Here is a 15,407-nt window from a genome sequence, read left to right as displayed (position 1 = left end):
TAAATAATGTAGTAAATTACTTTTTCCTAGGTCCCTTAGGAAAATAACTTTGTTGAAAGAGAAAGTGAGGAAGCAATATATTGTCTTTAGAGATGGGCAAGTGCACTTTACATGTCTTCAGGAAGCTTAGAAAACACATTACTGTAACAGCAAACCTACTGTCTGACCTGAGCATTGCTGAAGACTACTCACATTAGCTTTCCAGGGAGTCAAGGAAGCTCAGCAGATGTAGGGGTTTGACTGCTTTACTTTCTCTGTCCTATCACAACTTGGAATAGCAGAATTAAATCTCAATGACATATTTCTGGTAGAAGGTAGATTTACATTCAGAAAATTTTTATTTTATATATGTCATTAATATTTAAGAATAAAAAAAATTGTATTCTTCATCCCACTCCACCTGGAACTGGAAAAAAATCTTGCATCTAGAGCATTCAGTGGCATAGGTTAAGTGTCTGCTGAATGCTTGCTGGTTGGCAACCATGATTAAGCCCTGACATCAAACCAAAACAAGAAAGATCATAGCTCATCTCTACAAGACACAGCCTCAATCAAATGGCTGGGCTTAATCCCTGTGATCATCAGCAATAATCTAATTCTGAACACAGGACTGTACACAGGACCACTCTCTGTAGAGAGATTTTTTTTTTTTTCTACTATGTACAAACCTCCTGGCTGAAAAAACAGCGATCACTCTGTGTAAACTGAACCACTGCTGTAATCTCCAAACCCCAGCACAAACGAAAACTGCAGTGCTGTATTTTAGATGCTACCACGTGATAACTCCTGGCAAACATTGACTGCTTACTGTCAACCACAGCAATTCAGAAAAGCCCTTTGTGCAGAAAGAGATCCAAGAGCCCCTGAGCCTTTTAAAGACAAGACTTGAGGAACTGTGTGTAAATAAATAATGCAATTCATTACATCAAATGTAGGTCATTGTACATCAGTGACACTTCTCAAGCCATGGTCCTGTGTGTCTAATTTCTGGCTGATGGAAAGTATGCTGGCTGGAAGGCTCATCGGCTGTCAACGGCATGTCAATCACAGCCCTTCAGGGAACCATGTTCCATTCATGCTTACACACCTTTCCCTCAAAGCTGCTATTCTTTTGGTGCAGATTTAAATATGCCATTGTGCACAGTCGTTATTATCTGTCTCTCTCCTTTTCTACCTTTTTTAAGCAGTCACACTCTATGTATAAATCAGACAGATTCTTGCATGGTATGTCATTAGACAGGAAAATGGGAATTCAGAAAGGTCAGGGCATGAACCTATTCATGATCCTGCTCCTGGCACTAAGCTATTCAGATACATGGAAAAACTCAAAATCCCTCGTAGTTATCAGCCTCAGAATAGGAGGCATTCATAACAGAAGTACAGTATGTAGTGACAGACCAAATTTAATTCTTCAGCCTTTCTCTTTGTTTCCATCTGCTCTTCATTCTCCTCTTTTCTGTCTCTCTGCTGATCCCTCACCTTTATTTTTAATAATCCATTTCTGCCCTCCTTCCCCTATAACCACACCCATCCTCTGCTCTCTCTGGAGCTAATTAACACATGAACGGACTCTGCTCTTTGCTTTCACCTAGGCAGAGCAGAATCAGCAGTTATTTTGTCTTTACCTTCCCTTTACCTTTTAGTCCAGCTTCACCGTTCTGTGCGTGAAGAAGAAATACTGCAAACCAAGCACTAGTCTCCCATCTCCTTTGCAGTTGCTCAACAGGAGCAGAAGCGCAATCTGTACTGTGGCACTTTTCTATACTATTGTTCCTTGGTTTTATGGCTGTTGTTACAAAAACATCTTTTTCTGCACTCTTTGGTCCTGCAGGGCCTAGGCTGTTTTCAATGGTTACAAGGTCAACACAAAGCTGATTCCAAAAGTCTCTTTCTTTGGGAATGGTTTGTGAAGGAAAGCAGTAAGGAGGAAAAGAAACTTGACCTTTGAGCAAGCCATATGCAGCTATCATTCATAAAACATTCTAGGATTATTTAAGCTTTTATGTTTAGTGTCATCTAATGAAAATGCATAAGAGCTGGTTACTGGTGCAAGAGAAAACTGCACATCATTATGCTACTTATTATAATACAAATTAATTTCAGACTCAGTTTCAAGTCAACTGACAGTATACAATTCTTCAGGAAAGAAGGATCTTCAGAAAAGAGATCCTGAAGTTACAGCTGTTGAGCTTGGTACAGCAATAACCTGCACTTTGTGAGCCCCTTAAGACTTCTCAGAGTTACCTTCAATTTTGGCAACATCTCAGAGACTCTTAGGCAAGACACACACCACTGGAAAGTTTGATTCCTTTTACTAGAAGACACAGATGGGCAAATAAGAAACACTTTATGCATTTGTAGCAGATTGACAACTGCAGAGTTTCTGCTGCTGTCCTTGTCTATCATGAGAGCTCGTAACACAGCTGTATCTAGTGGACATGGCTGAATGCTTGATCTAACAATTATTATTCAGAATGGATCTTTCCAGTATGAAAAGATTTCCACGTATCTGTTGTTGGAAGTTGGTGGTTTTGACTTTTCCCCAGCATAGATTCATCCAAATAATTGTTTTTGCCTTGCTTTAAAAATCTTTTTCCCACTACCTTGGCCCCTAGAAGACACCCTGAAAAAGCTTTTTGGCCTCAGATTTGTTGTCACATTGAAAGGCAAAGTATAGGAGCAAAACCCCAATTATTTAGCTGTTCCCCTGACAGACAGACAAGCACATGCACACCTCTTCAGTCCACAGCTGTCCTTGCACATGGAAACTTCATAGAATTCAGTATTTCTGGCTCAAAACATGAGCACCTTCCTTTTTATTGAATGGGAAGTCTGACCTATCTGGACACTCCTTGGAATGCTCTAGCAATATGTCTTAATATGTTTCAACTCCCAATTACTTTACAATAACCTGGAAGCATGACATAAAATTGCAGCCAGGAAACAGAAGATGCTTTTCCCCAGCCATATTTATTACACACTTTGATTACTATAGACATCACTGTGTTCTCTGAGAACTAAGCATACAGACAAAAGCAGATATGTCCAGGATAGTACACTGTTGCGAGAGCAAAAAAATCTCACTGTCCTAATCAAGCAATATGCCTCTTAAACACTCTTTCCAAAAAGCTAGATTTTTTTTAAATTATAAAAGTAAAAGCACTTTTCTTTTTTCTTTAAAATGTTGAATTTACATAAAAAGAGAACTGATACCTAGAACAGTAAGTAACAGCTGAAATAAAGGATTCAGGTTCATCTACAGATCTCTCTATTCTAGTAGTCAGAATGGGACTACAGATAGATGGTATATGAAATATTTACTCTAAATCATACTCGGAAGTATTGCATTGGGGTTTAAGCCTTTCAAAAAAAAAAAAAAAAAAATGCTTCTCTGTTGGACCACTTCATATGGAGCTTCCCCAATGAAAAGCTGCCCTGCTTCCTGTCATAGGAGGTCTCCCATTCTCTGCTATGAGGTGTAAGCTTCCTAGGCTACTTGTCTTCTATTTGAAACAGATGTATCATCTCAGTGAAAATATTCTTCTTATCTTTTTCCTCTCTCTCTCTGCCTTCCTTTTTCTCTTTTCTTTTTCCTTCTTTTCAAGTAAATACTATCTAGTTTTCCCACAAAAGCCTTGTCCACCTCAAACCATGATAATCATCACTGTGAGTGTATATCTTTAATGTTCTTGCTCTTTCACAGTAGAGGTTTCCCCTCAAGATGAGTCTTATTTTTTCTGATGTTAAAGAGTAACCAATTAATCAGTTATATTAAGAAACAAGATCAAAACAAATCAGAACTTGATGTTTTCCAATATTAAATGGTGAGATAAAAAACATACCAATGAATCTGGTCTAGCACACAGAAGAAAACATGCTAGCAGTAGCTGTATAAGCAAGCATATACATTTCCTCAGAATATTGATCATTAGTTGAAAACAGCTCAATAGACATGTTACGTCTTACATCCTATTCATCAGCACTGACATTCTAAGAAGACAGGCTTCATCAATATCTACCATTTGAGTTCATGGCCAGATTATTGCAATATTGATTATGGGTAAAACTCAAGGCAATTGTTTTATGAAACACGTATGGGTTCTGTTTTTTAAATGCTCCCACTATTAAGCTGCAGTTAAAGTCTATAAGTGGTGAACAAACAAATCTTGCAATCATTGTGGTTAAACTGGAGCAATGTTTTCCTGCCTCACTTTTGCCCTTGCTTGACAAATAGCATCGACCTGTAATCTAACCTGTGATTTCATCTCTGAAACTAAATCTTTTCTGTGATGTGATCCAATATGATAAACTGAGATTTTTAATAGCACCAATTTTAATGAATTATGGTTTATTTCCATTTAGATTTCTAACTGTCGAATTAAGGGATTGTGAGATAAATAGAAACTGGATTTTAAGTGTTAAAATCTGTAATAGATTTTTAATAATTGTAGCCTAGTCAACCACAGTCAGAAGTTGCATTAAGGAAAAAAAAAAGACTAAATTTATGTCAATATAGTTAAATGTTATTACACACTTCTATTCCCCAAATGTTTGGGGTTAGAATCAATATAGACTAACCAGAATAAAATTATCTTAAAAAAGCAGCCATGATGGTCTGCAGAAATACCACACTTTCTTCCCTAAAAAAGGGGTTACAGAGACCTGTGTGCCCTTCTCCTGATTCCAGGGTGAAGGGCAGGATTTGGCCACTCAAAGATATGACATAGGTACTCGGTATTAATGCTCAAGTCAAAAAAAATCAAATTGAGAGGACACAATCTATGTTGACAGAGAAAATACACACATTTTCTTATAATATAGAATGAATAAACTTAAAAAAAATATTAAGATAATTAACCAGGCAGGTATACACATTCTTTTCCTCCAGCCAATACTCACACGTCCAGATGTACGTGCATCATGTAGTAGCCTATTTTAAGATGAAGCAAAGTAAACACATCCATCCACTGTTGCACTAGATAATCTCAATTGTAGTTTAGACAATCTTAAGCATAGTTCTGTATTATTATATATAGAATAATGGAAAGCTTATTTGTGTATTTAAATACAACTCTGACCTGAATATATTGGCAGAAGTGTTGGTGAGTCCTACAATTCAGATATTACAGACCTCTTTGTGGAAACACACTCAGTTTCAGTTGCTCAATGACAAAAATAATATGCTATATCAAAATCCAAGAGCATAAAAAGGAAGTGAATTTACCAAGCTTAAACAGTGCACCAGCAGTATAGGACAACTGATCATCAGTTACATGGAACTTAAATATCTACCAAATCCTTAGAAAGCTATTTGAAATATATTTGAAAAAAATAGAACAAGCTTATATAAGGAATCAATAAGACACATAGAGAAACAGAATCTATAATATGAGTCATATAGAAACAGCTATTTCCATCAATGCCACGTTTGTCAGAAAGGAAAGATTACTAATATACTGAGAAGTGCAAAAACATTTCCACACATTGTAGGATCATAAACACAAACACATTCTTAAATATACTCTGCAGCAACATTTAACTCAAACTATTTTTTTTCATTTTGCATTACCTTAGAACAATATATTTCAAATTTTTGGACACATAAATCATTTGTATGTGTAAAAACAGCTGCACTGTGCGTAATATATAATTTAGATATGTACTATATTGAAAATATTTTTCCTGCATATACTTTCTCCCATGAATTTCTTACAATGTTTATGATTTAAAATGTTGGATATTCTTTGCCTGAATTCCCTGTACTTCCTGAACAATGCCTCACTTTGTCAGTAAATAGATTAATGCATATAACTGCTTTAGAACAGATTGTTTCAGTTCAATATGTTAGGCTTACAGCACCATTTACCGTGTGCTTAAGCCTCCAGTATTATCTATGAAGATATTTGAAATTAAAATGTTATGAAAGTATAAATATCGATTACATACCTCATTTAAACATAACCAAACAGATTTAAACTCAGGATTTCTTCTAATCTATGAGTAACATTACTACTGAAAAAAAATTACAACCCAACACATGCTTTATGAAACTCAAATTTCTTTGGCAAGCAGGAGTTCCTTATCAAAGTTAAAATGTGAACCCATTGCCACAGCACCAGGAAGCTGGTTTTATGTCTGATATAAAACAAAAACCATGTTATTTCCCCCTCAAGCACGCTAGAAAAAGCAGGGCTGTCTAAAACCTTCATGTCACACACAGTCATAGGGATGCAGCAATGCTAATATGAAATACATTACTGGAAGGATGACATACCATTCAGCTATAATTGACTCAAAGTAAACATCAGGCATTTGGGGGGGGGGGGGAACAGGCACCATAGATGCCATTGTCAATTGGAAAAGAAAGCCATAACAGCCTACCTGAGACAAGCGAGACTGTGTCTTTCTCCCATGAGACAACAGTGATGTATGCCTCCACAGAGGAGGGGATAATGCACTTGAACACTGCTACATTGCCTCTCATGGCTTTCTGGTCCTCCACACGGACTGTATAGGGTTCCCGTAAAACTGAAGATAGAAGAAGAGGTTTCATTAAACAAGTCATAATCACACATCCCATCGACTTCCTCGGTTAGCATTGCAAAATTCTCCCAGGAAAGTTACTCAGGTTGTAAATTCTTTTGTCTCAGTAAATGATACAGTTTTGCAAGGCTGGTTTCAAATTAATATGAAAGCATTCCCAGATCTTTTTGTTTCCTCAAAATCTGCATTTCACCATATTTCTGTGTTCTTCCCCTACCTAATTCTGAGGGCAAGGAGAAAGACTTTTGTAAGAAGTGCATATTTATATGGGTAAACGGTGTTATGCTTTCTATTACTTGTCTAGTTTCTCATGCCACATTTCCCATCACAAATTGTTTTCTGCTCTATCAAAGGGTACAAAGTACATACGAGCACTGTGTGTGAATTAGACATCCAGAGGGTAGAAGAGAAGGTCAGTGTCACTTAGGATTTTGAAGAAGTGAGAACCGAAGGAGAAAATCGATGGAGGTGACAGCCAGAAAAAAAGCAAGGTGTCTCAGAAACACAGAGAAATGATCATAGGTAAGTCGAGAGCTATATTCAATTGACTAGCACTGAAAGAAATAGGTTAATGGTAAGAAAACAGAAACTATGATTCAGAGCCGTATTAAAAAACAGTATCAGGCCACTTAGATCCAGGATATCATTTGTCTAGCATCTGGAAGCATAAATTTAATGGGCAAAGAGAAAGAAAAACAACTGGAGAAATCCTTCACACTAAACTAATATTGCTGGGATGAGATGAAGTTGCATTGGGTAGCCGAATGGAAAGAAGGAAAATCCTGGCACTGAAACATTTCAATGAAGAATGAGGGGTGAAAAATCCTGTGAGCAACAGTTAATGGAGAAGGTGGTAGAGCAGAGAAGAAACAGATGTTGTCTACTACAAGAAATAAATGGGTAAGGCAGGAAGGACAAGCAGCAGCATAGACTCTCCACAGGACCATAAGATCAAGGTGCAAAGAAAGAAATCACCACAGCCAACACAGTTACATATCTGAGGTGATGAACAAAGTTACATATCTTGAAGTGACAAACAGTTTCAATGAAAATAGGGGTGAATGTATTGCAAAAATGACATGTGTGTCTGAGGCATGTATATGCCTGAGGGTAAAAGTTATTGGGAAGAACAACCCCAGTGCAGCAGTGTAACCAAGTCAGCAATGCTGAACTGCCACATTACAGTCCCATTTCTTGCCTACATATCCTGCCCACAAACATATACTAAGCTCTACCAATTACATTTAACCACATTGATTCCAGACTGAAGAGTCAGTAAATCCTTTGCAGAGTTTATAAAAGTATTTCTATACACCAGGAACACTGGAATTTCTAAATGCTAGCCTCACTTACAATGTATTTCAGGAAAAAAAGGCAGAGTACTGAAACATAACTGTAGTTTTCACAAATGCAAACAGCATCAGGTTTTCAAGCCCAGTGCTACCACTGCAAAAGGGAAGACTGAAGTTCTCCATTCCAAACAAGACTATAGCAATATAACAATTAGGAAATCTAACCAAAAGTAAATAAATCTAATTTTAAATTAGATATCTTTTTAAAAACAAAATAAATCCATCTTCTATGATGAGAGACACCACTAATTTTTAAAAAAGACAATAATTTATTTTAAATCAAACGTTAAGTTTCTTAACCCTGTAATAAGTGCTGAACCGATATTATAAGCATCTTTAACACAGTGACTTTACAACACTGGCTGCCCTGTGATGAAGCAGCCCCCTAATCTTGTTCTACACTGGAGGGAATGGCAGAGAGAGCATCTTAATGAGGCTGACTTTTGTCTAATGCTCATACTCCAACCATCATGTACAGAAAAGGCTTGTTTAGCAGTAATACCCTAACACACTGCTGAAGGTATTTCTATTTTTTCAGAACAGTTGGCCATTTTGAAAATCTGACCAGCTGATCATTTCAGTAAAAGCAAACACAGAAACCCTATGTGGGACACAAAAACTGGAAAGAGGTTTATTCATTTCCTTGCTTTAAAAGTTTACATTATTGTGATTTCAGAGGCCCCTCAGTTATTTCCAGATCATAGTTTTGCCAGTTCCTGTGAATTACTTTCTGATTTTATTTTTTTTTTTTTTTAAATCCCAAGTCCCCAGGTCATGAATTTATATGAGAATTTCAGCCTTTGCTAAAAAGATATATTCTTCCCTGCCTTGATTGCATAGGAAAGCTTGAAGATGAAATGGAGATATGCACCTTTACTCCCATGTGGGACTGGCCTGGAAGAGGTTTAGGTTTAGGTGTCTAGGTGTGCGGGTTATGGTTTTCTGGGTGCTGGGGTTGTGTGTTGCATTATATGCAAAGTTACATACAAAACCACAATTACAATCATCTGTGAGCTGGAACCCTTATATCTGCTTCAGACTTTCTCAGGTTGACTGTAAGAATGGGCAGAGGTATATTAGTCTTTGTATGATTGTGCTATGATCGGATGCTCCACTGATTGCTTCTGTATTCCTAGGAAACCCTACTGCTGTTGGAGGGCACTGGAAGGAGGAGAAGACGGAGAAGAAAAGAGATTAGAAAAGGTCCCCCAAAAATCAGGCTAATTAGGGCCAATCTGAAACTGTATACAGAATTCACACGAACAGAAATATAATTGAAAGTAACACACAAATGAAGTTTATCACTTCATATTTGACCAACACAGGGTTTATCATCTGAACATAAAATACACTTATTGCTATGCACAGAAGACTCTCTCAAAAATTGTATTTTCCTATGATTGGGGGATTACACAAGCCTTTGGAAAAGATACTCACTAACAGATATTTTCTGCCATCAGCACAATGACAGCTCTGACACACAATATCAACTGATATGAAGGAAGGGGACTTGTTTAACTTGTTATCCACACCTCAGATTAGCTGAGAAATTGAATCATATGGAGAAATGAATGGCTCAGGGTTAAAAGGCTAAAAAGGGAAGGAAAAGGGGTAAAAGGGGCATTTCTGACTTGGCCGAAAAGAGTCGTTAGCTTATGAGTCAAACAGCTACAACCACCTACTGCAAAGCCTTTTTGTCAGGTCCTTCCATTTGCGATGTTTATTTCTCAAGCAGAGCAGGAAGACTTCTTTTGGGGTTCCATGGATAAGTGGGTCAATGCTGAGCAATGGACATAGCTGCATCCCGTCATCTATATCATATGCTTTTACAACTAAATGAACACCAGTTCAGAGCCTTAGCTAGCAACGCTGCAAGTTTTAGCCTCCTCTACATCACCGCGTTAGTTTATCAAAGAAATAGAAAAATTGGAAACTAATACTGGAAAAAATGCTGCCTAAAAGATGCTCAAAATTCAGATACATTAACAAATCCACAAAGGACAAAAAAATATTATGTTCTCTCTAATTCTGCCAGACAACTTGTCCACAAATCCATTAAAGTAAAACCAAAAGCACAAAAACCAGAACCAAGTTCCAAACAAAGTTGGTTACTATGTATTCTTATGAATCTTCGGTTTTCAATTTTTTTTTGATCTGTGGACAACTAAACATTTTCGGAAGAAGCATAGACCATTATAGAAACTCCACATATACGTAATGTGAACTTGCTTCTACTAGTCACTTCTCGTGCAAGAAAACCCACTTTTCTAGACTAAAATTTTAATAAGGCAGATGAATTTCATGGAAACCTGTTTTTTATTCTTGCCTTCTAATTGTCTACAAACTACAGATCTCTGAATGTTAATTTATTGTTAAGAAGAGAATACATTCTCTCATTTAAAAAGAGAGTCACAGACAGATCTACTTGCTAACTGTTCAGTTTTCCCTATGTAACTCCCGTGAAGGCATATCTCCAAAGGAAAGATACTTCTTTTCTGAGAAAAGACTAGCATAGCTCCACCAACAGCAAAGAGGTTATGAAGATTTGCATTAGCCAAGGGTCAGCTCCCAGACGAGCTTTTGTTTGTTTGTTTGAATATTTTAATTAACAGAAATGGGTAGACAAAACCTTCAAAAACTATGCAATCGTGTTTATGTGTTGTAACAAAAGGCCTGATTTTGATCCCACTCTAATTCTCTGCTGGCTGACCCAGTCTGCACAGAGTCAGTATAGAAAACAGACGCAAAACCATTATGCTCATTTGCATCTTTTCACTTAAACAGAAAGCACTGCCTATGGACCAACATCAGTTGCTGAATCGTTACATGGGACACGAGCTTCTCTCTCAAAACAAAGCACAACTGAGTACAAGCAAATGAGAAGGGATGTAATTAGGCAAGCACTCCTCTTTTCTTTCAACCCCTATACAAAATCCAAAGACTGCATCTTTTTCTCTCACAGCTCTTTAATGAGCAAGGATGGTCTGATTAATGATTTCATTATCTGTTCATTTTTTCCTTATATTTGTGCAGAAGCCCAACTGATTATGATCTTTGAAAAACTAACTTTTCTCCACCAAAATAAATCAGAACAGGGAGGAGAGGGAAGAATCCACTGTTTTACTTAATATTGTGAACACTTCAGAGATTACACTTCTGGCCGGTCTCCTTTGATTCACAGCTGCTGCTACTCTTTGAAACACCCAAGTTTCCTCCCTCCTCAATCCCATTTGAACCCAATAAAAGACTGTACTTACCAGCCTTAATGTGAACATCCTGACTTCTGATTTTCCCTGAAGGATTTTCAGCTGTGCAATAGTAAGTGTTATCATGGATTAAGTTATTAAAGCTTGAAGGAGGGAAGGGGAAAATTTGGAGAGTGCCATTGGGGTGGACGTGGCGGATCCCTGGGACATCGTAGATCTCCTCGCCCGTTGCTAGGTACCATCTGAGCGTCACAGGGGGGATCCCTGCTGCTGGACAGGGTACCAATGTCCCTGTGGTGCTAGCAAACACTACCTCTTGCAGAGATGCATTGACAAAATATAGACTGGCGTGTAGATCTTCACTGAAAACTGCAAGACAAAAAAGAAAAAGAACAGACCTTGAAAACCTAAGAAATATCAGATACACACAAAACAATTTGATTGTTACTTGCCACAAAATCAAACGCAATGCCTAGGGAAGGTAATCAAAACATCTGGATCCTAATGCAAGCTCTAATAAAATGTTTCTCATTTTAGAAGAAAATATCCCCAGATTAAACACACTAAGTGGTTTACATCCAAAAGTAAAGTGGGAAATCTCTTTCTTTGTAGTGTATACTGAAACAGATCCGATCACTTTTGCATCTGCTGATGTAGCGTTCTTTGTAAGGCCAGCAAAAATCCAACAGTAATCTACTTCCATGAAATTTCTAGCAACTAGATTTCTGCCTGGAACACAGGCAGTTTCTGTCAGCATTTATAAACTTATTTTTTCAGTCTTTCCATGGCAAAACAATTTATAAAGTAATAAAAAAAACCTGAGCAAACAATGAAAAAAATCCCCGTAATTCCTTAATAATAATAGATACCTATACTTAATACAGATACAACTTAATAAATACATTATATAATTTGGTCAGATCTTTCTAACAAAGACCTATAAACCTAGGTACAAAGCATGCTTATGATAATCTTGGTTCTGCCAACCGTGTGACTGTAGTCGCCCTCCCAACCTTAAACCACAGACTCTGTAACACTGAAAAAAGTTGGTATTGGTCAGAGCACAAGATTAGCCCTCATTCTTCTGAACACTTCTGCCATGGGCTATTCAGCTGTTACCCAGAGGGCTTGAAGGCTCCAACTGGCTTGAAGGTTCCCTAACATTTCATCCAAAATACCTTCCTAACCCTCTCTGTCCGAGAACGTATCAGCATAAGGCATGATTTTTGTTTTCCAATAAACGGTAGGAAACATTACCAATACCACCACTGTGCTGTATATTTGCATATACTGCTTACTTGTAAAAAAACTTCCATTTTTGGTTGACACAAACACAGAAATTTGCATATTTCACTATATCTTGAATGCAGTACATTCTGACATGATTTTCTAAAGCAAGTCTGGTAAGGAGTAAGTTTTTGAAAAGGTGACCATAGTGCATCAGGCCCAAGTGAACATCAATGAGACAGATTTCAAGGTTAGCCTTCATTTGCACAAGATGGATGCTCTTGTCCTGCAGAAATAACTTGCAATCCCAACACTAAGTCATGAAATTCCTTGTCTACCTCTGCCACTTAGTCTTACAGTAGCTTGGAGCACAAAATGGACTATTTTTTCCTTCTCTCTTTTGACATCTTGAGGAGATATTAGGTGGGAAGATATTCTCTCCTAAATATCATCTTGATATTGACCGTCAGGAGGGACAACCTCAAAAAGAGACCGGAACTGGCTCTGGGAATCCCTAGAAAGAAGAAAGTAAGAGAGACCCTCCTGAAGCAATAGGGAAAGATGTCTGGCATGCAGGAGGCAGCCAGACAAACAGGCATCACAGAGCAGGATGAAAAGGACTTGGAGATTCAGAAAGAAGAAATCTCAAGCACTGGAGCTGACAACTCCCTGCATATAGATGACACAGGTGCTAGTACAGAATAAAGTCCCTTGCAAGAAACAAGTTCTTCCCAGTTGGCGCAGCCCTAGGAGAGACTTGGGTATTTGGAAAGCAAAAATAGGCATAATAGGACTAAGCACAGAAAGAAGCAGGGCTGAATAAGATAGTGCCATTTTTACATAATCACATTTCTAATTATAGTTGTACTTTGAAGCAGAGAACAGTATTGTTGGTAACATAATAGAGAACTAAAATTTGGCATTGTTCATCTGCTGTACAAGCTATTCTGTACAAATACAAGTGAAACAATCAACAGGGCATTTTAATTTCCATTGCCCAACAAGACATTCACATAGAAGTAATAAATACAGTTCACATTTGCCAACTTTTATTATGCTATACTGCTTCTTAACAGACATTCACGTAAAACTGGTAGATTTGCTGGCCGAGAATAAAGAGGTGAATACCAAATTGCAAACGCCATAAAAATAGAGAATATCAGGAACTATGTTTGACACTTCCACAGAATCTTTCTAATCAAAATGCAGCACAGCTGAACTAGAGACTCATACTAGCAGCACATAACAATGATTTTTTCCAGCTGCTTTGTATCCCCTGTAGAAGCTTTCACTACTTTTGACAAACTTTCCATCTATCAGCCTATACAATAGTGCTTCATTTTAAAAGAGCATCTGGTACACATTCTTCTTAACAGCAGACACAAACACACTAAGATCCCTGGAAAATAATTGCAGTGCTATAATACACACATATATACACAATGCTGACAATCCAGATGCGTTTTGTGGTGGAAAACAATGTGTAAGCTACTTGGGTACATTCGACAACAAAAATGGGATTTCAGAATCTTTTATTAAAAAGATACTTCTCTGCAACGTTTCATAGGAAGAAAGTGATTAGCTGAATAGCAGAACAAGCGATATATCAAAACCTAATTGAAACTGAGACAAGTCAAAGACGATATGTAATTATATGTTACTTAATGGTAAAATATGATCTAACTAAACAGCGTATTTTACAGTAAGCAGAAGCAAGCTCAGACTAAAAGTTGCAAGGGAGAGCAGTAGGGAAAGTTGATGAGAGTTATAGATGTAAAACAGTGAAGAGAAATACCTCAAGAACCAAAAAACAAAAAAAAAAGGTAAGAATAGAAGGGCAAAAAAAATCAGACAGGTTCTACCAACTGCCTAAATGCTATTCTGAAAACAAGGCTTTTGAAGTATTTTGTCTCCAGAACAGTGGCTAAAATTGCAAGAGCCCAAGCAAACAGGCACATGCCTGGCCCCACAGCCTGCTCTGCAGGAATGGAGCTCTGCAACACCTCTAAGCCAGAACTGAAATGGCTTGCAGTTGAGTCTGACTACGCTTGGTCTGGACAGAGATGACATCAGCATTTTCAAAGAGATGACATCAGTTAGCAGTCCAAGGGAAGGAAAGTCAAAGATTCCTCCTGAACAAGGTTTATTTATTGCTGAAACCAGTAATACTTGAAGGAAACAGGAGGCAGCCTGCATCTCAGCAGCACTCAGTGGATGCCCCAACTGAAATGACAAGGTGACAGTCTGCACATGCAAGCACTTCAGGGCAATGAGGCAAAGACCCATGCCCTTAACTGTGTGGTTAAAGGAGCACATAAACAGTTTAACAGATCAATAGACACATGACAAGCGACACTTCTTGAATCTCAGGTTAAATAGATACCATTATCTTACTCGTACAACAAAGGAGGGAAGGGGGGAAGGATACATTTTTTGCAAGTGTAGTCAAAATGCCTTAGACTCAACTACTTGAAGCAATAAGGAGAACTGACAAAGTATAATAGCCAAGAAAATTTCTCCTGCTTTTCAGGGGAGACAGCGCTACCGCATTGTGCCTAGCAAAGTGCTGAATATGCCAGCCAGATACAAAATTTCTTTTAGCACTTGAGAAATCTCCAGTCAAGTAAACTGGCATATCTCATGACAAGCTGGTCAGTGGGGCTGCGAGTTGATCACACTCAGAAACCAAAAGTGAGACTGAGCACTGTATAGCCAGTCTGGGTAGATGTAACCAGACTGGACAGAGATAGGTATAAAGATCTAGGCTGGGCTTTGCATTGCTATACCCATACCCATTGGCATAGCTAGGACTGAACTTGCTTTTTTGGTTTGTAGAGAGGTGACCTTTACTCTTTTCTGGCACATCACTCCTTCCTCCAGGTCTCCAGGGTGTTGCAGCTCCTACATATATACCTGCTGTGCACTTGAAGGTCTTTTATAAGGGCCTAGCAAATAATACTTCTGATATTTCTGCCTGTAAGGGTGCCATTTGTCAAGGCTTCATTCTATATTACACAAGACAAAACAGGCTGAAACTGGTGCTCCACAATCCTCCTTTTTAATGGGCAGAAGGAGGTGT

General features: G+C 38.0%; 1 protein-coding gene across 1 annotated transcript in view; it reads right to left on the bottom strand.

The window, feature by feature from the left end:
• Positions 1–15,407, bottom strand: part of DSCAM (DS cell adhesion molecule) — a 474,394-nt gene that overhangs the window by 389,913 nt on the left and 69,074 nt on the right. The window contains exons 2-3 of the mRNA XM_052794447.1: positions 11,153–11,470; positions 6,382–6,528 (exon numbers count right to left, since the gene is read on the bottom strand). Coding sequence (XP_052650407.1) covers positions 6,382–6,528; positions 11,153–11,470 — 465 coding nt within the window. The remainder of the gene's footprint in view (positions 1–6,381; positions 6,529–11,152; positions 11,471–15,407) is intronic.

The sequence above is a fragment of the Harpia harpyja genome, chromosome 8, assembly GCF_026419915.1.
Source record: "Harpia harpyja isolate bHarHar1 chromosome 8, bHarHar1 primary haplotype, whole genome shotgun sequence".
In the NCBI taxonomy this organism is placed as follows: domain Eukaryota; kingdom Metazoa; phylum Chordata; class Aves; order Accipitriformes; family Accipitridae; genus Harpia; species Harpia harpyja.
Note: the sequence above shows the minus strand (reverse complement) of the source record. Positions and strands in the feature narration are given on the sequence as shown.